This window comes from Poecile atricapillus, chromosome Z (assembly GCF_030490865.1).
Source record: "Poecile atricapillus isolate bPoeAtr1 chromosome Z, bPoeAtr1.hap1, whole genome shotgun sequence".
Classification (NCBI taxonomy): Eukaryota; Metazoa; Chordata; class Aves; order Passeriformes; family Paridae; genus Poecile; species Poecile atricapillus.
Genome location: NC_081289.1, coordinates 62,082,287 through 62,106,237, shown reverse-complemented (window position 1 = coordinate 62,106,237; position 23,951 = coordinate 62,082,287). Strand labels below are relative to the sequence as shown.

The following is a 23,951-nucleotide window of genomic DNA, read 5'->3' as shown; positions in this document are numbered from 1 at the left end:
CCTCCTTCCCCAGAAATGGAAGGATGAGGGAGGACAAAGAACAATGCACTAGACTTTGTAAAAACCTCACCAGATTGAAAGGAAGGACATGATAAATTAATTGTAAGGCAAGCATTAAATGAAAAGCCATTCAGTTGTCTAAATACATTTCAAACCAGAAAGAAATAGAATATAATCTAATCCCTCTGCTTGTGGTGTCTGCCAAAGAGCAGGGAAATAATTTTCATAGTTTGGCATGTGTAGATTCCTATGGCTATGTTATACAGAGCATGTAACATTATATGCAAAATATACACTGAAGGTTGCTTGGGTTACCAGTTCTTAAAAGTTACAGAATTCCAGACTGAATGCTGCTGGTTCAATCTCAATTTGGCCATCTTGTTTACATGAAAGAAAATGGAAAGTCTCAGACTTTTTAGATGGGGCTCCTAATTTTTTTTTTTATACTTTTTTTATTTTTTTTGGGAGCATCAAAACAGCTGAATGAGTCAGGTTTGAAGAAATTTCAACAACAAGAAAAATTTGCTTCAGGTTGGCTCAATACCAAAGAGGCTGGATGTTCAGTATTTTTTGAACTGACAAGGAATAACTCGGCATTAAGCAGTGGCCCTGGATGCTGCCATCTTGCCATAAAGAAACATTGGATTTGCCTCTATTTTCATTCCCAGGCTGAATTACCTCACTTTTGATGGATCATGAATTTTCCTCTCGTCTAGCTGAGAAATGCATCCCAGCACCTGCATGAGGTTCAGATGAGAGGAGAACCTTAAGTGGTGGCAAATCAATTTTGTCACAGCCACTGTGTAAAAATGACCACCATCACTGATAGCCACTGCTAATATTTCTAAACAATAGCTGGCTCAGGGAAAACAGACATGTGGTGCTTAAGAGTTTAAACAAAAGTCAGGCACTGGAAATGTTCAACTTGAAAAGCAGACTAAAATTTCAACTCAAGCTGTGAAATTCTGTTCCTACTGTAGCTGACAATTCTGCAAAAATTGAGAGAAATGTCAAAATATGTTTGAAAGCAAATACCTCAGGATGGTGTTAAGGTTTAAACAGTATAAATGTGCAATACATGGCTGATTCACCAGAGTTAAACAATGTTGCTTTGCAGGTAGGAAGAAAGAATTTGGATTATTTAAATTTCCCTTGCATTATGCTTACAGCAGTGTATTTGCTCATGCTACAACGAGCTAACATCAGCAGTGTCCGTGAGGTCAGACACAAGGTGTGAATGTCACCTGTGCAGCTGTTCTCCCTTCCACCTAGGAAATGCAGGTGGGAAAGAGGCATGCTCTTTCACAGCTCAGTCGCTTGTCTGTGTAATGGGAGGTAATTATCACCTAAGGGCATCATGTGTTAAAAAGGTGATTGCTGTCAGCTGTCTCAGACATCGGAGTCCTGACTGTTTACAATTACTAGAAAGGCTTACTAGAAAAAAATCAACTTGTGAAGCAGCTCAACTTTAAAGAAGTTTACATCTGGATAGTTTGTTATGAGTGCTGGTAAGTCTGCTTTTTAAATCGCTCACCGCATTTCTTAAGAATCTCACCTACAAACCAGCTTAAGCTTGTGCAACTCCCATAAGGGCTCAGGGGATATAACCTGAACTGCACATTGCATCACATCACTTCTGAGAGCTGCTTCCTGGTTTTGGAGGAACTTTAGACACTTTGGGAAGAGCTTGCATTCCTGAGGGACAGGCTGGCTTGGGCAGAGAGAGTTGCTGCCAGATGTCAGGCAGGTACCTGCTGGCCAGGTCATGCTGCTGTCCTGCAGAGGAAGGTTTGTGAACCAGGGGAGGTGTAGGGCTGCTCTCTGTGTCAGAGGGACAGACAAGAACTTGAAAGATTTAAACTCCACTGCTGCTGATTTTCCAGGCAGATCTGAAACTAATACCAAGACCTTCTAACTAATAACGGCTGCATGCCCCCACTGGCAGGCACTCACCCACGAGACTGGGTTATCCCACCAGTAGACAAACTTTGTTTGCCTCTTTAAATTACTTTTAAAGTTGATTCCGTGACTTTCTGTTGTTGAGTTCAGAGATGGTTTTCATAGGAACACTTTGCCTATAGGATGTGTTTGGGCTTCACACTGGTAGGCTCACTGGTTTGAACTCATATGTAGGGCAGTGCCGTGATCTGGAAGCCAGAGAGCTTGGAAACAAATTTTAACCACTCAGGAACTGATTTTGATCAGCCAGGTTTTGGCACAGCACTGTGGTCACTCTACCAAAGATCTGGCTGCTCTTTTGGGAAGAAGGGCTTAGGATCTGCTTGGATCTAAGGCCTGTCCTACAAATGCATGCAGGAGGAGATCTGGCACTTGGAGTGAGCCTGGAGGGCTGCTGCAGACAAGGATTGGCCTCGTCCAGCTCCTTCCCCTGAACTGTTGGTGTTAAAACAGCAGCTGGCTTAACTTTTGTTATTAATATGGCTGCCTGGCCAACAGACCAAAGCTAAGAGGGAAAACTGGTTTCCTGTAGAGTCTCTGGAATATCCATAACTGTACAAATTAAATATATCTTTTGTCCTATCAGCTGGGTTGGGTGGGAGAGGAATGAAACTACACAGGATACAATTTTCTCTATTTTCTTACTAATGGCCGTATTTTACAATACTCACTTGCAGTGATGTGAAACCAATTGGGTTGCTAACATAAATAAACATTACTTACTGTAAATAAGGTTTCTGAAGTAATTCTATGCTCCTGAAAGTCAAGTATTTTTCAATTAGTAGCAGTGTTTTTCATTTGGTAGTTCCTGAATTGGTTGATACTCCTGAACACTGTTCTGAAAAGCAAAAACATCCAGAAAATTTCTGAGGTTTGTTTTTATTTTAAATGGAAATCTGAAGCATTCAAGGTTTGATTTACAAGTTTTAAGTGGAGGAATTAAGAAAATTCCAGGATGTAAATTGAAAGATGATCACTGAAAAGCTGTGTTTTCCTCACTGAGGAGCTGAAGTCTGACTTTTCGTGATCTGAAATGTTTTCTTCCTCCTCTTAAGATTATTTGAGAAAAAAATACTCAAAACACCCCAGGCCTTCTAAAGTGTCTTAAAAGAGTGGATGGCAAATTACAACTGAAAATTTGACTTACTAATTCTCCGGATATTTATGAAACCCTCATGTAACTACCCAGCTGCCTGAATAAGATGTGTCACTTGAGGCTGAAATTCATCTGGTTGATTGTTGATGAATTTTTCTGATAATATGTGGCAGTCTTCAACAGCTGATACACCTGAACCAAAATTTCTTTGTGTGATTCACAAAAAATCCCCAACCCTGTTTTTTCTATATAAATACTGTGAGCTGCTTTCAAGTTTTTTCAAGACCCCAAGGCATCATAATGCCAAGCTGAATGTGGGTATCGTGAGGAACTCAAGACTTATTATTCCACTTGAGACTCATTTTCACATCTTTTTCATGTAACTGGAGTGACCAAATAGCTTTAATTGCACTCCTGTCATAAAGGAAGATATTTAAAAACAGATGGGCTAGAGGCAAGAGAGTATTTTTTTCTTTTTTTGTCTGCTTCTTTAAGGTCCAAGTGGGTTGCTTTGGAGAGGAGATTTATTGCTGTGTGTAGTGTAATTTAATGGCAGAGATACTCCAAGTGGGTTTCCATCCCACCTAACTGCACATACTAGAATGGTAAGATGGGTTCATTTCTAGAGAGTCACCTCAGGGTCCTTTACTGTCAACAGAAAGCAACTCTGCAGAGCTACTCCATTTCTCTTCAGACAGGCTCCAAAAGAAACTGATGGTGCAGGAACTTCACAGTCCCAAGCCTAACTTAGGAAATGAGAAGCCTCACTGGTCCCAAAAACTGAATTATAAAAATGTGCAGCACTGGTACAGATTTCTCTTAACATCATCTTCACTTTCATACTGCCACATGCAAATATACAATTTTCTATGTAAATATACGTGACTCTGTTTTACAATCTAGTACCACAAAGTGAAAGGGTTTCTGGAGTCTCCATGTTCTGCTTAGAAACCTTCTTCCCTCACATTTATTCATGACCAGATTTGATGAACATGTAAAACAGACCTATAACATCCTAAAAGCTTCTGATGGAAAACCCAAAGCCTGTAGGTATTTCCTCAAACACAGTGTCATGGGGTGACTTCACCTTTAAGGTGGTTTTGAGAGCTAAGGAAGTTGAAGCGACTGGTGACTGATGGGAGTCTTTTCTCCTGACCAATTATCGGTCATTTCTAAGAACTGACAGCAGTTTTGACCATTGAAAAGTGAAATCAACCTGTGAACACCACCTTAAGACCTAAGCCTGGGAATTTCTTTGTCTCTTTGTTTCCTGGCTGTGAAAGGTAACAGAGCTCCGGCTGGCCTCCCATTCCCTGCCCAGGCCGCATGGGCCCAGAAGCTCCCGGCCGGGAGATGGGGCCTGCGGGGCTTGCCCCGGGCTCTGGCCGGGCCAGGCCGGTCCCTGGCTCGGCTGCAGTTTTTGCCGTGACTGAATTCACCAGAGACTGCCGAGTAAAGAAAGAAAAAAAAAGCTCTTGACCTGCGACAGGCTGAGACAGCAACCACACTCTCCAGAGCAGCCATGAAGAATCTTCTATCGAAGACAGCTCCAGCTCTTGCTCCAGCAGAGATCACAGAACCATCTACAAAGCCTGGGCAAGATTTTAACCCTTTCATTACCCAGATGAGACTTGCAGATTAATCCTTTTATCCAGAGAGAAAAAAAGAGAGTAATCAACATGTAAAGAGACTTTATAAACTATCAGAGACAGTAAAGAAAAGAATTAAGCTTCAGAAAAGGTAGAGAATAAGGAGATGCTTTATAAGCTGAAATATTTTTCTGTTAAAGCTATGGAGATGGACCATAGAGTCTTGAAAAAACTCCTTTAATTCATGACAGAGTATATAGAGAGGAATGGAGTGTTCAAAGTTTGGATTTTGAGCAAAAGGTGGAGTAATTGTGATACAGTGAGGTGCTGGAAGAGCGTGAGATAGAGTCATAGTTGAAGATTTGAGGCCTTGAGAGCCAATGAGAAAACTGTTTCCAGGGAAGCTCACAGAAACAGATGAAAAGAACTTTTGCCTTTGAATAACTCATCCTTAAAAATAACATCCCTAGACTCATTGACCCATAACACACCTCAGAGTGATGTGAAATGGGAAGAGTGAACTGATGACAAGATTTCTGGGCAGCTGGCATCAGAAAAATAGAAAAGCTATAACAGAAATAGCTTTCTTGTGGAAAACTCCATAGATTAGCAGAAGAAGACTTCTGTTTCTTTACAAGGACTGATGAAAAGACTCTAGCAGGAATTGAGACTGTTTTAAACACCAAAGTTCCAAAGTTTTTGTTTCTATGCTGTCATGTGAACAAGGGAATGGTGGGTAGTAGGGGATAAAAAGGGTTTTCTGGAAGTTTATTCTGGTGTTCTTATTCTTGTAGTTTGTTAATAAACTTTCTTTATTCCTTTTTAAGTTTTAAGCCTGTTTTGCTCTTGCTCTAATCCATATCTCACAGCAAGAAATAAGTAATTTTTTTAGTTACTGTTTTAAAACCACTTCTCTGGAAAGAGGAGATTCCTATCCTACATCTGCATGTGAAGTCCTAGATTTTTTTTCCCCATCTCACAAACTCAGTAGCAGGAAAGGTGAATCCCTAAGGCTCATGATATGCCAAAAGATGCTGCATATTGCTGGGGGTGGGGTAAGAGATGGGCACTCTCTGGAGAAGGGCTTGATCCTCAATTTGTTCTTGGTACTGCTGTAAAAGCTCTTAAAAAAATCTGTGAACTTAAATATTTCTGCATCACTGGTAAGGACTAAGCTGTCTCTGGTTTCAGCTCATCCCAATTTCCCAAAAGCTGATGTCACCAGCTTTCAAAATCTGTTCCTAGAGTGGCTCTGACATACCTCAGACACTCAAATGTTCTACCTGTGTGCTGAGCTCTTATACAGCAGTGCCAAACCATTTATCTTATGTCCAGGGGGGCACAGTGGAAAGTACAGGAGCCTTTACAAGAGTGTGCCCTTTTGTGTTAAAATTCAGGTATATGATAGGAGAATAAGGCCTCCTTTCATGCTGACTGACAATTTGAATTTAACAGATCCTCTAGAAATTGAAAGTGAGGTTAAAGCAAAACCAACAACAACAAAAAAGCAGTAAAACTTGGCATGTGATTTATGATGCAGCTTATTAGGGCACTGCCTTTCCCTGCTTACACAGCCTCCTAATGCACTGAAAATACTGACAGGGATTTTTAAAAACTCACAAACACCAAAACTGTGGTTTAACAGTATTGCTTGATTCAGAAAGAGCACTTATAGAGCAGTCTGGTAACTTTTATTTTTTTTAATCAATCTATTTATATATGAAGGACATAATTTAAAAGGCTGTCTGTGGAAGCTATACTCAGTATAGCTCAGAGTATCTTTACTTATGGGGATTCTAAGTGTTGTAACAGTCTTTGCAAGTTACAGCTGAGGGTAAATACAGCTCAGTTATACAGGACAATATGGTTTGTCCCTTGGCATTAATTGAAGGGAAAAGTTAGTGAGTAGAGGAGAAATGTGGCCAGATGTAAGAAATGCATGTATTTATTTATGTATCTATTTATCTGAACCACAGTTCCTGTATATAATCTCTGTATATAAAATTCTTTATATAGGTGTAGCTTCGTTTCTGTGTAAAATTCAAAAATAATCTACTGAACTAAAGAACAGCTCTGGCCAGACAACATCAGGTGAATAACCTGCTCTTTTTGCCCTAACATCTTGGCATCAGCAAAAGTCAATCTATTAAAATTGCTGCATACTATGTCCTGATGTCTAACAGGGGCTAAACCCCAATCACTTTCATGGAAATTGAACTGCTGAAACATGCTGCAAGGAAAAAGGGGTCAGCCAAACATTAGATTGGAGTGTTCTGGTACTACCTGCAGATCTTTGAGGTGCTGACTTCTTTCGAGGCTCACAGAACTCTGTCAAGAAAACTGAAAGCCACTGAGATTTCAGGGAACTTACGTTAGAAGCAGGACAGGAGTTTCTCCTAGATTCTGTCTGAAAGAGGGTGGCAATGTTGGTTTACAACGCAGAGTAAATGAGTATATTGCTTGAACTGGATCCCAGCTGGATCACTAAGAAATACTCCAGGCTCTTGTTCCCCTGGTAGGAGGGTGGGTACTGCAGGGATGGGGGACAGAACAGTGGAGGAAGGTGCCCAATTCCTGTGCTGGCTTCCAACAACCAGGGAGCCCCTCTGGGTGCTGGAACTGCTCTCAGAACAATCTTCTGAGACAAGATGCATGTGCTGCTTCCCTATGCCTCGCCAGAGGCTCAAATTGCTCCAGCTGCACAACCATCTATTTAGGAGGGAGGAATCAGTTTCAGCACTTGAGTGTTGAGCACCAAGCCCGTCGTTCAGCCCAGAGTTGGGTATTTGCTCCAAGTTAAATTAACTTTTTTATTTACCTCCGCACAATACAGGAGATTCTGTCATTTCTGGAAATGAAATGCACATTAATGACATGTGAGAAAAAGTATTTTTTAAAGTAGTTATTCCTTTTACCAAGAGCTTTATTTTCTGCTCTCACTTTTCAGTATTAAGAGGGCTAGTCCTCTGAGTCAGAGGTAAAGAGAAAATATGTAGTAATTATTGTGTTGAGAGCTTTCATTGTAGGATGGAACCAGTCATGTTTCCTGCAACTGTTCCTTCTGTGTATGTTTTTCTTTTCACAACTGAATTTGTATGGCTTTACTAGTGGCAGGAAAATTTAAACTATTTCTTTTAAAATAAGTTTCTGAAGATACTTCAAAAAACAATACAGAACTGCTTCTCAACATTAACAAAAGTATCAACAGCTAAAATCAAAAGGAGTAAAGCCTTTGCAATTTAATCTGGTTCCTGTTTGGCTTCCTGTTGTAGATCCAGTGTATGTTTCCTTGCACATAATCATCCAAGCAATAAATAATTTTTAAATTTATTTCTTTGCAGTTAGGACCAGAAGGGCAACACCCACATCACCATCACTGGTTACAGCACTACATACTGGAAGCAATGTTAGAAAGGCAATTTTATGCAGAAATGCTTCTTCCCTCTTTTCTCCCCGCCTTTCCCGTGTAAAGAAGTGATAGGAGGAATTGAGGTGCACTGTGATGTGGAAAGAGAAGAGGCCAAGGACCCTGGGCAATTTTAGCAGAGTGCAAAAGGCAAGAAAACAATTTATCTTCTGTGGTTATCTGAGCTGTATGGCTGGTTTTACACAGAAACATGTTTTGACGCCAGCGCTGGAACTGTGACTGGTTTATTATTTTTAAATTGTCTCACAGCTGCATCTAGATATGGGTATGCTGGGCCATAAAATGTCCTTTGGCTGCAACAGGAACATTTTGCATGGCTCAGTGACAGTGTATGAGCCCTGCAGAGCAGCATTTCTTGAGTCACAGAGAAAGAAAAACAGTGTTTGGTTAGTGTCACAGGACTGAGGAATTCCACTTGGTATGGCACGGTTTGAATGATAATTTACGAAGCATGGAGATTTTTTGTTGTGTACCATTGTGACTGCCAGCTGGTGAGCTATTCTTGTTTTGTTTTATTGTACTTTTCATTATTTGGCTTTTTTTTTTTAATATGTGTACACATTTCATATTGTGGATCTACTGTGTGCTCATTTTTTTATGACAAGAAATTTAAGCTTCCTAGAGCTGCCCAGTGATAACTGCAGCTATCATGTGTACACCTTTACATTAGACGAGAAACAGAAAGGCTGTAAGAATTCAGGATGATTAATTCCACCACAGCTTTTACATGCACACACTGTAACAGACCCTATTGCTGGATGCTCTCATGTCCACTATAATCTCACAGTACTTCCATACGCAAAGTTTGAAAAAGTTATTTTTGCCTTTTACATGCAAAAATAATTTTCACCTCTTCAGTGCTGCTACCACCACTGGCTCTCTGAGCCCACAGAACCTGAGAGATGAGGACTTGGCAGGTGGTGCTGGGATGAAGCTTTGCCCAGAGATTCCCATTCTCTGAAGCGATTAAGCCATCACTGCACAGTCCCACTAGCATCAGCAGCTATTATACAGCAGCTGCATAATCAGGCATATATTGGAAGAGGTGGGGAAAGAAGGCCACATGTTTGTCACCTGCAGTCCTGAATGGCAGAGGGTGATACAACTTGAGAAAAGCATCGTATGAGTTTTGACGTGCAGCTGTTGGTTTGTGTTTCCTGACTGCTCAGTGAGCATGATGAGCTTGCCATGCTGGGAAAATGTGATGCTTGGTCACCCTTGCAGCTTGAGGCTGGGGCAGAGGGGCTGGAAAGCTGGGAAAGGCCCTGGGGGTGCTGGGGACAGTGGCTGGACAGGAGCCCAGGGGGGCAAGAGGCCAAAGGCACCTGGGCTGTGCCAGCCGTGGTGTGGCAGCAGGGCCAGGGCAGTGACTGTCCCTGTGCTGGGCACTGCTGGGGCCACACCTCAGATCCTGGGGCAGCTCTGAGCATTTGCAAAGCAGACATTGAGGGGCTGGAGCAGCAGGAGGGGCTGAGGGAGCTGGGGTGGCTCAGCCTGGAGTAAAAAAGGCTAATAGGGGACCTCGTTGCTCTTTACCACTATCTGGAAAGAAGCTGAAAACAGGTGGACAGGTTATCTACCAGATAACAAGCGATCAGGTAAGAGGAAATAGCCTCAATAGCACCAGGGGAGGTTTAGCTTGGATATTAGGAGAAATTTCTTCAGTGAAAGAGCTGTCAAGCACTAGCAGAGGCTACCCAGGGCAATGGTGAAGTCCCCATCCCTGGAGGGATTTCAAAGCTGTGTGGATGTGGCACTTGGGGACTTGGGTTGACAGTGCTGGTGGAATGGTTGGACTCTATGACCTTAAGGGTCTTTTCCAGCCTAATGATTCTAAGAAGATTGATGTTGGTATGAATCTTCTGCAGCCTCACCCATTCCCCAGAAAAATCAGATTTTTGAAGAGCTGTTGTCTTAGGATCTTCAGTTTGGCCAGCTGTGCAAACCCAGCTTCCCATTCTTCCCACTGTTGCTTATGCTCCACAGGCTCCCTTGCCAATCTTAAAATCAGAAGTAAGGGGTGTTCTGCTGCATCTCAAGACATTATCTTGATCAGCTGCCAACTTTAAAAGAAATGCACATTTGGAGGAGATGAGTCCCACTGGAAAATTTCAGCTGGGTAAATGACTTCTATAAATTCATCTTCCAGCATAATGTCAAAAAAATTAATCAAGCCAGACTTCCAAGCAATTTCATCCATCTTAAGATAGATGGAATAAATAACCCCCTGGAAATGCTTCTTTCAATGTGTTAATGATGATAACTAGTAGATACAGGACTTTTAGATGGCTAAATTGACTGCTTTTAATCCTGCTCTTTATCACCAATAAAGATTTTTATAATTAGATCTTCTAGGTATTGGATATTTTTCTGTCTTTCTTTGTACAGTCCCCTACTATCTGAAATCTCCTTGCCATGAAGTATTTACAGACCAAACTCAAATTGCCTTTTAATGTTCCTTTAGCCTTGAGCTTCTTAAACTCCTTAGTCTGACAAACTTTCTGGAAGTCAGGTAAGCTCTGCAGCTCTTCCTGAATGCTTTCCCACCTGTCACTACGATTTTTCCTGCTGCAGGTCATAGGGAAGGTGGTGTTTCACTCTAGCAATCTCTCACTACTTGTGAGACAACAGTTCCCTACTTCTAACTGGTATCTCCTCTCCATATGCTCCAGAATTCTGTTTGCTTGTTTAGGCATCCTATTGTGTGGGAAACTGATGGTCTGGAGTTATCTGTTGTACCACTGGGTGTTTCAAATAGTTCTAGGATATTCTCCATCAGCAGTGCCTGCAGCAGAGCACTGGAGAGGGAGTTGTACTCTTACCCAACCCAGTACAAAATTTTACACGAATTAGACCAACGGCAACATTGCCAAATATTTTCATGGCCCTCAGTACCCAGACAAGTTTTCCCTTTCCTCTGTCCAATGGAAGCAGCAGGAGATGGCTGGCTCACCCAAGCACTGTGTGGACAAACACCACAACCTACTAAGGACTCACAGACTCCTACAGTAACAACAGCACCAACTCCAGCTACAGACAGTAGCCTCTGAGAAAGATAAAGCCAGACAATCCCCTAGCTCATTTTTACTTTTTTTTTTTAAACATTCCAGACCATGTTTGCACTTATTTAACTAGAATAAAGGGAAAAAAATTAACTGAGGCAGCTGTTGCCCTCACAGGTGGAATTTATTAGTGTAATGAACACTGGAAGATTTAGGGCTCAGAATGGGATGATGGGGATTATTCCTCACCATCCTAATGCTTAACAAGGTGGGTTTTTTCCTATTATCTCGCTTTCCTCTAAGTCCTTCAAAACCTGCCCCCCGCATCCAAGTATGATTGTTGGACTGCTTCAGGTATTTCTACTTTTGCTTTATGTATTGCCAAGGAAAAGACAGGAAGAGTCAACCTCTGAGGCTGAACCAATCTTCTTTTCTTTATTTATTTTTTTAATAGCATCCCAATTAGGGTAATATTTTTAACACACCCACAAAAACACATCCCCATTTTGTCTTCCTTTTGTTGTTCATGCAATCACTGGGGTTCTTTTTAATTGGGATGCCTATTTTTGTTATGCTCTGAGAGGTTTCAGTGAATATTAAAAAAAATATGGAGTAACATCTCAGTTAATTGTGTAATTTTCTTTAAAATGTCTTAAAATGCAAATCAGGCAGGTTTTCTGGCTGCTGTTGACTTCAGCAGCATGAGAGACATTTGGGAGGTTTCTGGTGAGTGAAAGGCTGATCTCTGGCTGCCCTCCAGTCACAATTTCTTCAGAATGTTTTTGGCAAAGCTGTGCTGGCGATGAGCAGGTAGCAGGTGCTGGGTTCTGCAGCTCCCTGTGACTCACCACTTTCCAAAGACTGTGAATGCAACAGAAAATTACTCTGCCTCCCTCCTCTGCGTGAGTGACTAAAATCTGTATCACTAATCAACAAAGAATATAGTTAATGACTGTTTAATTAATTTACTGTAATTCCTGATGAAGCTCATTGCAGTTCCATGTGATAGCTGTGATTTCCAGCAGACAGAGGCAGCCTGTGTGCCATGTGCTCAGCAGAACTCAGCTCAAGGATATGCTCAGCTTGATAGATCAGCTCGTTAATACACACAATTTCCTAACTAGGATGACTCCTTTGTGCATAAACTCCTCCATGGTGTACTAGAGCACCACTTCTTCAGGAGGGAAAATTGTGGGTGGAGCTTGTTCCCTTCCAGATTTGAGCCCCACAGTTATTTTTCTGCTGTGAACCACTGTGTAAACACCTTTCCATTGCTGCCTTTAACATTTACTGTGAACAGTTCTGTGTCCCCAGTCATTCCACCTCTGAGATTCTGTGGAGCCTATGTAAAGGCTCCCAATAGCATAGAAACACTTCCTATTAGGAAGTGAGGTAGCTTAATTCCACGTAACTACTTTTTACATGTCTTTTTTACCTTCCTGTATATTATGATGGGTGCCATCATAATTCCAGCCAGTAGTTCCAACCAATTACTCCTCTCCTGCTGCTCTGTGCAGGCTACAACGTGTTGTGCTGATTAAACTCATTTCCAAGTTGTTTGAAGCGATGTGCCTCACTTGTTCTATTTTGGGATCATGTTGTCACCTAATGTTGCACTAACATGAGCAGTGTTTCTAACTGTGTTCCAGTGACATGTCATATTCCTGCCATTACATGTCTTAAGCTGGTTTTATCTCCTCAGCATTGCTAATTTCTGAGAAACTTTCTGTGTGGATTTCAAACGCTCCTCAGAGGTATGGCTTTTTTCTGCAGTGAATGATGTCTGTGCATATTTATTTATGTGACAGTGTTGGTCATGTAACTTCCCCAAAACCTTTTAAGTTCCTGAAAATTGTTTGCTGATTGACATCAGCATACTCTCATGTCTCAATGAAGAGTAAAATGACTCAGACTTCAATGCTTCATGATCTGTTCTGCTTTTGAGACTTTTAACAACCAAGCTATATCTGGTATCTTGCTAATAATGAAAAACTGTGAGTAATTTTTGGGCTATTCTTGAGTTGTTCAGTGAAAAATCATTATAAAACCAAGGCCATACACACATGTTTTAGCGCTTCTCTGATGAAATGACTGCTGTGGTTGTTTTCATCATGATCTCATCAGGGGACAGGGACAATAAAAGTAATGATGTGGTAGATTCCTGACCTCAGCTCTCACTGAAAATAATCGTCTGACATTGACAATGATAACAACGATAACATTGTCTGACAATGTTATCATTAACAGTCCTGTCTTCAGCATTATCACATATGTCTCTGATGATTTAATTAATGTCTGGTATCCCATAATATGCCATCATTTCACACAGAAATTTTAGCTTACTTAAAAAATCTTCTGCTACCGCATCAAAGGATTATTTATGACACATGGTTTTTTGTTTAATAATAACTGAGAATAAGAAATAGGTCAGCATAGGATCTTCAGCTCTATTACCTGCTTGTTCCTTCTTGAGTATAGGGAATTACTTGTTTTTCAACATCCCAAATATATGTTGGGAGTTCGTTTTCCAAGGTGAAAGCAATGGCATCTTAATTCAAAGATTCTCATTTTGATTTTTCTTCTTCTTCCTTTTCACTTCTGTTAAAAGCACTAAGTCTACATAGATAGCTGTTCCACAGGTATTTTAAGTAGTTCTCTGGGGCATAAACTACTGAAGATGGGCAATATCTTGTCTATATTTTTTTTAATTTTGAAAAGTGCTTTCTTTCAGTTCTGAACTATGAATTACACTAAATCTCCTACTTAGAAATCCTGTTGCCACTTTGCATAAAGTAAGGATTGTCTGTTTAGATAATTAACTCCAGCTCCTCAACACCTCCCCTTTTATTCTTTCTACCCCTGGAAATATCTTTGGCTAATGCTAAAGTTTCTCTGTCATACTTCAGAACTCAAGTGAGGACATTCTTTTATTTTTCTGTGCATATTTAAAATGTGTAAAACATTACTCAATTACTATTGAGCATCTGGCACCTAAGAGGATGCTGGGGTAGGACTTCTGTAACTACCAAAATATTTATAGAGTCTTTTAAAGTTTCTGTTGTGACAGAGGAGATGGAATTGGTTGATACAGTTTGGGATGTCAAACTCCTTCCTTGTGATGCTACAGTGCTGTGACATTAGCAGTGAAATTGTAGGCTTAATTGGAGTGTTCTGATTTCATATAAATTTTATGCTGCTATCTGCTACTTCAGTAGTGTCATTCCATATCTGCATCATGGCGATGAGGTAATGATCTCACTGCAAACAATTCTGTTCTGAATAGATGAGAATATTTAAATATGGAAGATGTTCAGATCTGGTTTCCAGTAATTTTACTAGATTTCATTTCTCAGCATGAAGGCTTCATTCAGCAATAGTACTCAGCCTTTTAACCACTCGTTTCTAGCCTAATTACTATTTTCTCACAATTCACATTAAATTGCTTCAACTGTATTGTCTCTTTAAAAGGAAGATTTTCTTAAAGCTAATGAATGCAACAGTCCCATCTCAATGAAAAGGCTGAGAAACAGCTGAAACAGGGAATATCAATCAGCCCACAGGCCATGAATCTGAAGTTAAGAATGTAGCGAAATCAATACAGGGTGTATAATTTGCAGAGCCAAAGGAAAAGGAGAATATGGCATGAAATGAACAATGTGTACTACATATGTATCAACAAAAGATGCAGTTTGTGCATATATACACAAAGATTTAGATTGAACTGGACAAAAACCTTGCATATTGGCTTAACTTCACATGCTAATAGTCAATTTCTAAACACAAAGAAGAAAGTAAGTGGGCACTCAGTAACTTGAATTATTTAAATGAAAATGATAGAACCAAAATCTCACAATTTTTTGTATGTTGTATTGAGGCAAGCAAACAAGACTTGGAGCACTGCAGATTTTGAGGTACTTTGTTCCAAGCCTGATTTGTGTTTGTGGTGTTGGTTTCCTGCCCTGATGTGCTGGTTTGGGCTGGGGTAGAGCTAATTTCTATTTTTACAGTTATGTCGTTCCCAGCAAGTAAGGTAAGAATATTTAGAGGAAAATACCTTCAGCAGTATCTGTTATTCTAACCCAATATATTCCAAAGGCATTGGAGGCCCACAGATAATGGTAGATGTAGCCTCACACACCTCATCTTTGTAACCAAAGAGATTTTTCAGCTGATGTCAAGTCCCAGACAGCTCTTTCAAGAAAGTACAGTGTAAGTATTCAATTTTATTTCTTTTCATCTTTTTTAAAAATCCAAACTACTGGTGCTCTGACTTGCCATATTTAGTCTAACATAAAAGTCTAGGTCAGGGCTCTAAATAAAAACTATGCTTGGCCCTATGATGCAAAATTCTGCATCTTTAAAGCAGCATCTTTAAAACATCCTATTCCTGTTCAGTGAAATAATTCTGCAAATGTAAAGTTGAGATATTATTTACTTAAAATGGAAGGAGGCAGCTTTTTTTCCCCTTGCTTACTTGCAAATAACTTGTATCAAGAGCAGCCTCTGCATGAACTCCCCTGTCACCACAATGACTCAGGATTTTGGTGGACTGTGTGCATAGTGACCCACTGCAGCACCAATATCCCATGACACAGGCAAGATTGCAGCTCTTACTAGTCACTGAAGGAAGCACTTCAGTGATAGTCGATAATCTGTTTCAAAATTCATTATCAAAGCAAAGTCTTTTACATGGTCTTTTTAGCCACTAGCAAAATATTTGGGTGGTTTTTGTTCAGTTGCTGTGGATAGGCTCAGTTACCTGCTGGCTCCTAAACTCTGCCACTACCTTTATAGACTATATTCTCTCTGCTGCTTTGGTAGTCATCTAAAGAGGTGTCAAGTAGCAGGTGAATAGCAGCAGGCTAGAAACTATTCTATTTGTTGTCACAAAGACAAAGTGCCCCAGAGGAATTCACAGCACAAGCTGATTCCAGCCTTTAATAAGGGAAAGTAAAATAGACTTGCCTTTCCCTAATCCACTCCAGCTGTGTCAAGGAAATAACACGGGCTAACCCTGCTGGGCTGCTACCTTTCCTGATTCTAGACAAGCAGCAGGTTTCTGAAACTGAGTCACGGAGCACGTGTGTGATCACAGACAGTGCCTCTGCCTGCTGTTGTGCAGAAAGGCAAGGAACACAGAAGCAAATCTTGGACTTCAAGGCAGTATTTATTCCCTCTGATTTGCATCCTTGACGGAGGTGAGGAGGAGTTTAACATCAGCAGAGCAAGGCTCAGGGATCAGGTCTCCCTCCCACATCCAGAACACAAAACAGCCATGGAGGATCTGGAGGAACTCTGCCAGGCTGCCCTGGCCCACGCTTCTTAAAGTGATCTTCCTCTTTAGTCTGATCATTTTAATTACTGTTAATTAACAATATTCCCACAGTTGTGAGAACAAGTTGTTTCAGCAGTCAGGATTTTTATGACCCAACTGGCAATATTTCATTTTATCACTTCTCTGGCTTTTACTTTGGTGAGCAGTAGAAATAATTTGCCTGCTGCTTGCTATGGTTCCATCTCCAGCTATAAAAGCTTGCTCAGGTAACCAGGCTGCAGGTTGTCCCTCAGGCCAGGGAGTGTGCAAGGGCCCAGCTCGTGACCTGCAGGAAGCACCCCGAGAGAAACCACCGCTGTGTGAGCTCAGTCACTGGCAGGCTGTGATGGTGCTGGGCTTGCAGAAGGTGCATCCACCGTGACCTTCAGCCCGCATAGGCCTTGGACAGCCCTCAGATGCTTTTCATACTGAAGAAGAAATCAGCATTAGTTGGGCTGCAAAATCCACACACTACAGGATGAAGCAACATTAGTCCAAATGGGGTTGGATGCTCCTGAGATTAATGATTTTCTTTCCTATCCTGGCATGACACTGCAAGAGTAGCCAGCAGCTTGCCTAATGGATTCCAGACCTCTTTACTTATAATAATATTATGGCTATACATGGTTCTCTTTGTCTCAAGTAAACAACAAAGTGACCCACTGTGACAAAATGTTTAAACATCATAGGGATGGTTCTACCCACTCTATACTACTGCCTGCTTGATTTTTCCTTCTGACATACACAATTCACTGCCAATTCATAGCACTTAAACCAGGCAAGGAAAGAAATGCTGAAATAAAAAACAGTTACATCATTTTTCTAATCCAGGAAAATCTAAAAACTGCTTTACAAACTACAGGTTAATCCTGACATGCTTCTTGGGGCAGTTTGCCAGCTCTCTGCAGTACTCAAGGGATTTGTAAGAATCACTTTCCTATTTTCATCATGTAGTATCTTCTAGAATGGGCATATTTTTAGCTGCACTCAGATGAATGTAGTACAGGAAGTTAACTTCAACAACATCTGTCATCACAAAAATTTGAAAACTGCTTTGGAAAATATTTTTAACGGTATTTAAGTTTTTTATGCCTAGGGATATATTCATACCTGTCAGGATTAGATGATCTATTCTGCATTTTCAGAATGCTCATCTGTACACAGGAACCATTCTTATGGTATGATATCACCTATATATATATATATATACACACACACACATATACATAGTGTGTTTGTGAGGTGTAAAGAAAAATGTTTATTTTCCCTACAGAAAAAAGCTGGGATAAATTTGGGACACATTAAAATGGCAACATAAACAGAAAAGTTGATTTTTTTAGACTGGAAACGTGGTGTATTACCAAAGCAGGTGTCATAATCTAGAATAATGGAAATTCAGGTAGAAAATTTAAAACCGGTCTTTTAGTAGACTCAGTAGTTTTGAAAATGGGGGTGGAAATTTTAAATTCCATAAGTGTTCACTTCTTCACTAGTAGTATGGTTACATTTTGAGAAGACAGTACTGAGGTCATTCATCAAATATAGACTGGAGCAGAAAATTAGACTCTGAAACTAAGCTTAATTTCTGTAGGGCAAAATTATCATACTTTCATCTATATAACCTGCAGATTATCTAACAGAGAAATAAATAGCCAGGCAACCCACTCCCCACTGTTTTAGCAATTGCTATAGTACACAAATCTGTCATTTTCTGAGGGAGCTGCTTACTCAAAATCCTCTTTTGCATGCTAAACATCTTGCCTGTAATCATCAGTGCCTATTGCTATTTTTTCTGTATCCAACACAGACTGAAGCATCTGTGCTCTTGGTCCATGGGCTCAGAGTTCAAAAAGTTGCAGGTTACAAGAATGAAAATATGGAAGCTCATGTAGTGTTTTACATGCTGAAATACAGGGGATAAATAGGGGTTTGATAGGGAAGCCTCTATTTCTTCCACTGATCAAGGGAAGGACCGGGGGGAAAAAAGGGAACAATTTCATGGGAGCTGAGGGGAGCACAAACAGCTCACTGGGGAAGAAGTGAGGGTTACTGGAGTGATTTATCAATGCTCATCTCCAGCCAACACAGGACAAGGAGCATATGGGATGTGCTCACCTGATCCTAACATACGTTGTCCTCTTAATGCTTTCAGAAAAGCAAAGAAACAGAACAACATGAGTCAGTTGTAAGAGGTGGCCAGAAATCAAGCCTTCAAGAAAATTGGATGGTTTCAAATTATAATGTTAGAGCAGACTAAAGCAGTATATAAATTTAGAGATGCAGTCATTTTTGTACACGTACACATGCATATTAAGCCAGGATACCATAACTGTACTACAAATATAGTTCTTAACATACATGACAATTTTAACTGGAGACTGGGAAATCAATGTGCAAAAAAGCTGGAAGAATTCTCTCTCAAGTAGCAGCCTCAGATTCTTCTGTTTGAACAAGCCCTGCTGGAATGGTGCTTAAGTCTTATCTGCACTGGATACATCCAACACTGGCTCCAGTGCCAAGCAACCTCCTCTATCACTGAATTAACTTATTTCCCTATTGCAACAAACCTTCAGCCCTATTTGCTCTAGATTTATACTTAAGATTAAGGAGCAAATGATGAAATTCAAGGACCATCACTGTTATCATCCAATCCGCAAGAATACCTGAAGGTTTCAGACTGACATCAGTGCTGAGGCTTCATGTGCTCCACAGCCCAGGAGCTGCTGTCATCTTTTTTCACATTCTTAGATCACTTTATTCTGTAAAAACTCAACACTCGGCCTTCTGGAACTCCTCTAAAATACACTGCTGACTCGGTAGTCTCTCTGCAGCCCTCCAAATCCTAATGCTTTCTTGCCAAGAAAAAAAGTCCCTGTCTTTCTTGACACCTTTTTCAGAAAAGTGTTTTACTGCGCTCTCTCCCTTTGCTTTTATTTTCTTTGCAAAGCCAGTCCAATATGACAAGATTTGACATAATTTTGTCCCATGTGTTTGATTTTTTTCTATTTATACTGCAAGTTTTGCTTGCTTCCATAGATCTGTCTCCCTTTTAGTCAGAGGGGTTTTTTTGGAGGTTTTGTCTTGGTTTCATAGCATTTAACCTTATGGTAGCCTACTTGTGTCACTCTGTCAAATGAGATCAAGCAAAGCTTTTTTGGCTGTGCATATAAAAAACTAACCTGGTTTTTATGTTGTTTCTGTGTCTCATGCCACAAATAGAGAGAGGATTTTTGATATCTCACGTTGAAGCTATTCCAATGTAGCGATTTATACAGTCTTTTAAAATCAGAGCCATAGGTACACATAGCAATTAGTCTTTGAGACCAGATTCAAACTACTTTTACAGTGGTTGATGCAGATTTGTAGTTTATTTGCACGACACAGTAGTAAAATTGTTCAGCACTGAAAGATGGCAGCACCTGTTTCTCCAAGAAGAAGATTAAAAGATGACTTAATATATTCCCGAGTAAGACATTACTCCTAAGCAGTAATTTGATAAGACAGGTCATTATGTAAATAATTATGTACTAGAAATGGTCCTGTTCAGCCTGAATTCATGGGCACTTCCAAATATAGGTGATTGCTCACACTCCAAAACAACAAAATAACGTATCTCAGTATGGCTTAGCTTACTTACCAGGCAGATGTACTCTGAAAAGATACCAGGGGTGGGCTTAAAGCATCTCCTTTTAAAGTGTGTACTGTCTGCGATGTTTGAGGCTGGGGCTGAGTTTGAGGCTGTGTCTGTCTTGGGTCCTGAGCAGGGTTAATCCATCGGCTCTGTCCCTGTGTCATCCACTTTCCCTGGATTCCCCAGCGGGCCAGGTAGAATTTGCAAATATCATAGTTCATTGAAGAGTAATATAAAAGGTCCAGTATCAGTAAGATCACCACAAAAAAGCCATAGATCCACACTCCTAACAGTGCACTGTAGTTGCTGTAAAAGGAAGAAAAGGGATGACAAAGGAAGGTATCAGTAGTGGTCACTGTGTACTTCATCAAGGTTGTTTGTTTCATTAATTATATGTAGATGGCTGAAACAAAATATTGTTCCAAAGCACGTCTCTTTAAAAATGAGCTATTTCTTTCAATATGAATACTGCTATAGGCATGATTTTATAAATTAAGGACACCACTCTTACTAAAATTTTTGTCCTTCACATCTCTGCATAGGCTTTCCAGAGCAGCTGCTACTGACCTCTTAATATGGCTGGCAATAAATTTTAGGAAGGAAGAACATTGGCAAAATCATGTTAGACAATGCACTTCACAGGTAATGTGTATATAAAGATAGATAAAGGACATGGAAATTATATGGTGCAAAGGGCTGTAAAGCTGTGACAGATGACTAAGATAATAAAAGAAAGGGGAAAAAAACAGGAGGAAAAAGTGTGAGGGGTCAAAAATTTGGAGATCAAAAAGGGGAAGAAGTGCTAATGCCCTGCTGGAGATGAAGTATTATTAAAAGAAAGATGACTGTCAGGTGTAAATGCAGTTTGGATTGGAAACTGTGTGAGTGGGGAGGATGAGATCAGAACTGAGATGGAAAGAAATGTATAAAAATGAGACTGTTAGATAGAAAGAAAAAAAAAAAGGCTGATCTAGACCCATGAGCTAATGTGGCAGTAGATGTATTGGAGACTGTAAAACCAAGAGGAAGCTGAGGGATGTTAGTAAAAAAATATCATTAGGAAGGCAGTCTCAGAAAAAAATTATATCCAAGTCATAGGTGAGCAACCCACATCTGCATGGAGCTAAACTCAAAACTGAACACACACTCAACCACTCTCTCCTTTCACAGCCAGTCAGAGAAACTTGGAGGAAATCAAATTTTATCATGGCATTAATCAAAATGGAAGCGCTACAAGAAGAAAAAAAGGATGAGAAGACATTATACATGCAAGCCAGAAGGATATTTTGATATTTTAAAAACATGTCTCCCAGCCTTTCTGGATCAAAATATTTCAAGTCTCTGCTTTGAACTTTCATTTCTATTTAAACTATTGTATGAGTCTTCCATTTTATACTTTTAAAAAATCAGGATTTGCAACAAGAAATCAGAATTTTACTTTCTGTGTCACTGTCTGTCAGCACTTCAAGAGACTGATTCGTCCCTTCAAGGAATGATTTTTCCATTACACAGCTATAGTGCCTTTAGATTAAATAAGGTTCCATTTCAAATAACTAAGTAACAAGAGGAAGGTCCAAGCTGTTAATGGCTCACTCCCTGTAGAACTTCAGGACTATACAAGCCTAGAATTAAAATTTTTAAAAAAGAAAGAAATCAGAAAATTTCCAGGAGGATTGAAAGTAGGCAAAATTTAATGTTCTTAAAACCCTTAATTGTGCAGTTTTTGCCTCTGCTAAAGACTTACATATGCAAGCCTAGCTTCACATAACAGAGGGTAGGCCTTAGTAATGCACTAAAATCAGCAGTTCAGGCCCTTGAAGGTAGAACAAGATCTGGTTAATCCAGGCTTCTCAGCAGTGCTTTTCTTGTACTTGTAAAACTACTCTTACAGTAGTTTTAGCTCCATTGGGGGTGAATTCTTCTGTTTTCCATTAATATAAATAAAAGGCAAGCAAAGGCTGGAGAAGTCAGCAAGAGATGCACTTGGACAAATCCCATTCTTGCTCATCATTAATACAAACAGGATCCATTTTGTATACAGGTGAGCTGTATTTGACCCACACTAAGAAAACATATTTGTTTTGGCAACCATGTGAGAGGCAAAAACATTCCTTATAGTTAACTCAAAGAATTTGTTTGTATTTTAGGTATTTAATTTCATCTACGAAAATTTTGATTAGTGAAAATCAGAGCTATTTTGAGTGTTTCAATTTAAAGCAGCACTTTATCAATCATGCCAATATGTAAATTATTCATCTGCTCCTCCTAAAAAACATCTAATTTTCACAAGTACAATAAATGAAAGGCTGCTTCATATTAATTAACAGACAATGGGACAACAGCACTATCAAAAGGGCCTTGTGAAAAATCACAAGCAAAAACAGTAAGTAGTATGTTTAGTACACGGAAGGATATTCCATACGTTGTTATCTTCTGTTTCTCCAACTAGTAAGGTGGTAGAAAATGTTAATTTTTCCTGATGGCTACTACTTAAAATTAAAATTACCCTGCAAATCAAGAAGATGTCCTCATTAGAAAATAAACAATCCTACTCACACAGAATAACTGTAAGGCCAGAAACACAGAAAAGAACCTGGAATCCAAAAACTTCTAGGACTTACTCTCATTTCACTGACCTGAATGATTTAACTGTCAAAGTTTATTCTTGCAATCTGGTTTTCCTGATCTTTTGGGCAGAAGTTCAATTTTTTCCTAAAACTAAAGTGTGAACAGATGCCAAATTTGCTGAGTTTTGAATTATTGGGCTTGTTCAATTACACGCTGTATCATGTTGCATCCATCTCATTCATTCACTCTTTGAGACAGGTAACAAGCTGGTTATGACTAGCATATATCTTTTTAGTAGATTTTCTTGGGTTTTATGTGCAGCCCACGAATAAAAAAATAACTCATTTGGAAATTCAGATTTAAAAGAAATAACAAATCTAAAAAATTGTGGGCTGAATTCTACAGTTGCAGAGTTTAAATGTGGGCAGATGGTCACAGAAATGGTTCCTTCCCCGGTTCTACTTAAAAGGGGCTGTTCCTTCCAGTAGTAAAAATAAGGGTTGTCCCTAGGGTATGCAAGATTTAATCCTTGGTACTGAGGAAACCAGTGCAGTTTTTCCATCTACACTTTAAATGGGATTTTTTCCCCACTATTTTTCTTTTATAATTATCTCCAGGACTTTGTCCAATCGTGAATTTTCCTAAGGAATCTCCTACTACTGTACCTGAGAGATCTTCCCTGCCAAATTACATACTTTTGCAACAGTTGGTAGTCAGATTGATTTTTTTTTTTTTTTTTTTCTTTCTTGTGAAGATGACTCTCTGAGTGCTATTTAAGCAAACAGTATTTCTGTAGGGGACATTCAGTACCTGCAGAAAGAAGATGCTATTCTGTTCCCACATTGCTTTGGGTGCCAGTGTTGGAATGAGGTGTTCAAAAGCCATTCCACTCTGACAAACTGGACTTGGAGATAAGGAAAAACATGGATACACTACAGGCTGCCAGAACATTGCTCCAGTATCAGATTAAGGATAAGCCTTAATCTAAACCCTGTCACAGCAGTACTACTGATAATCCACCAAAATATGCACAACAGAAAACTTGACTATGAAAACTAGACAAATTAGACTCAAGTGGATACTATTTTTATGAATAGTTAAACAATTTCTTAGATGGTTCTAAGGGAAAATACTTCGGATTACAGAGCTTTTCCTGTCTGTTAGTCAGCATTTCTGTATCTATATTTAATACTAAATGAATTATTCACATTCAAAAATATTTGAGACTGATTAATCTGCATGGTTGCAAAGATATAATACTCCCATATTTTTCTCTTATAAAAACATATAAATATTGTGCTACAGTAATGGAAAAATGTAAATAAATATGACCATAGTTGCATTGTGGGACTGGTGAAGACAAAT

At 39.7% G+C, this 23,951-nt stretch overlaps 1 protein-coding gene across 1 annotated transcript in view; it reads right to left on the bottom strand.

Moving 5' to 3' along the window:
- The window catches only part of LOC131572734 (protein shisa-like-1), an 80,016-nt gene that overhangs the window by 4,618 nt on the left and 51,447 nt on the right, over positions 1–23,951 (bottom strand). The window contains exon 4 of the mRNA XM_058826041.1: positions 20,025–20,324. Within this exon, the coding sequence (XP_058682024.1) occupies positions 20,025–20,324 (300 nt within the window). The remainder of the gene's footprint in view (positions 1–20,024; positions 20,325–23,951) is intronic.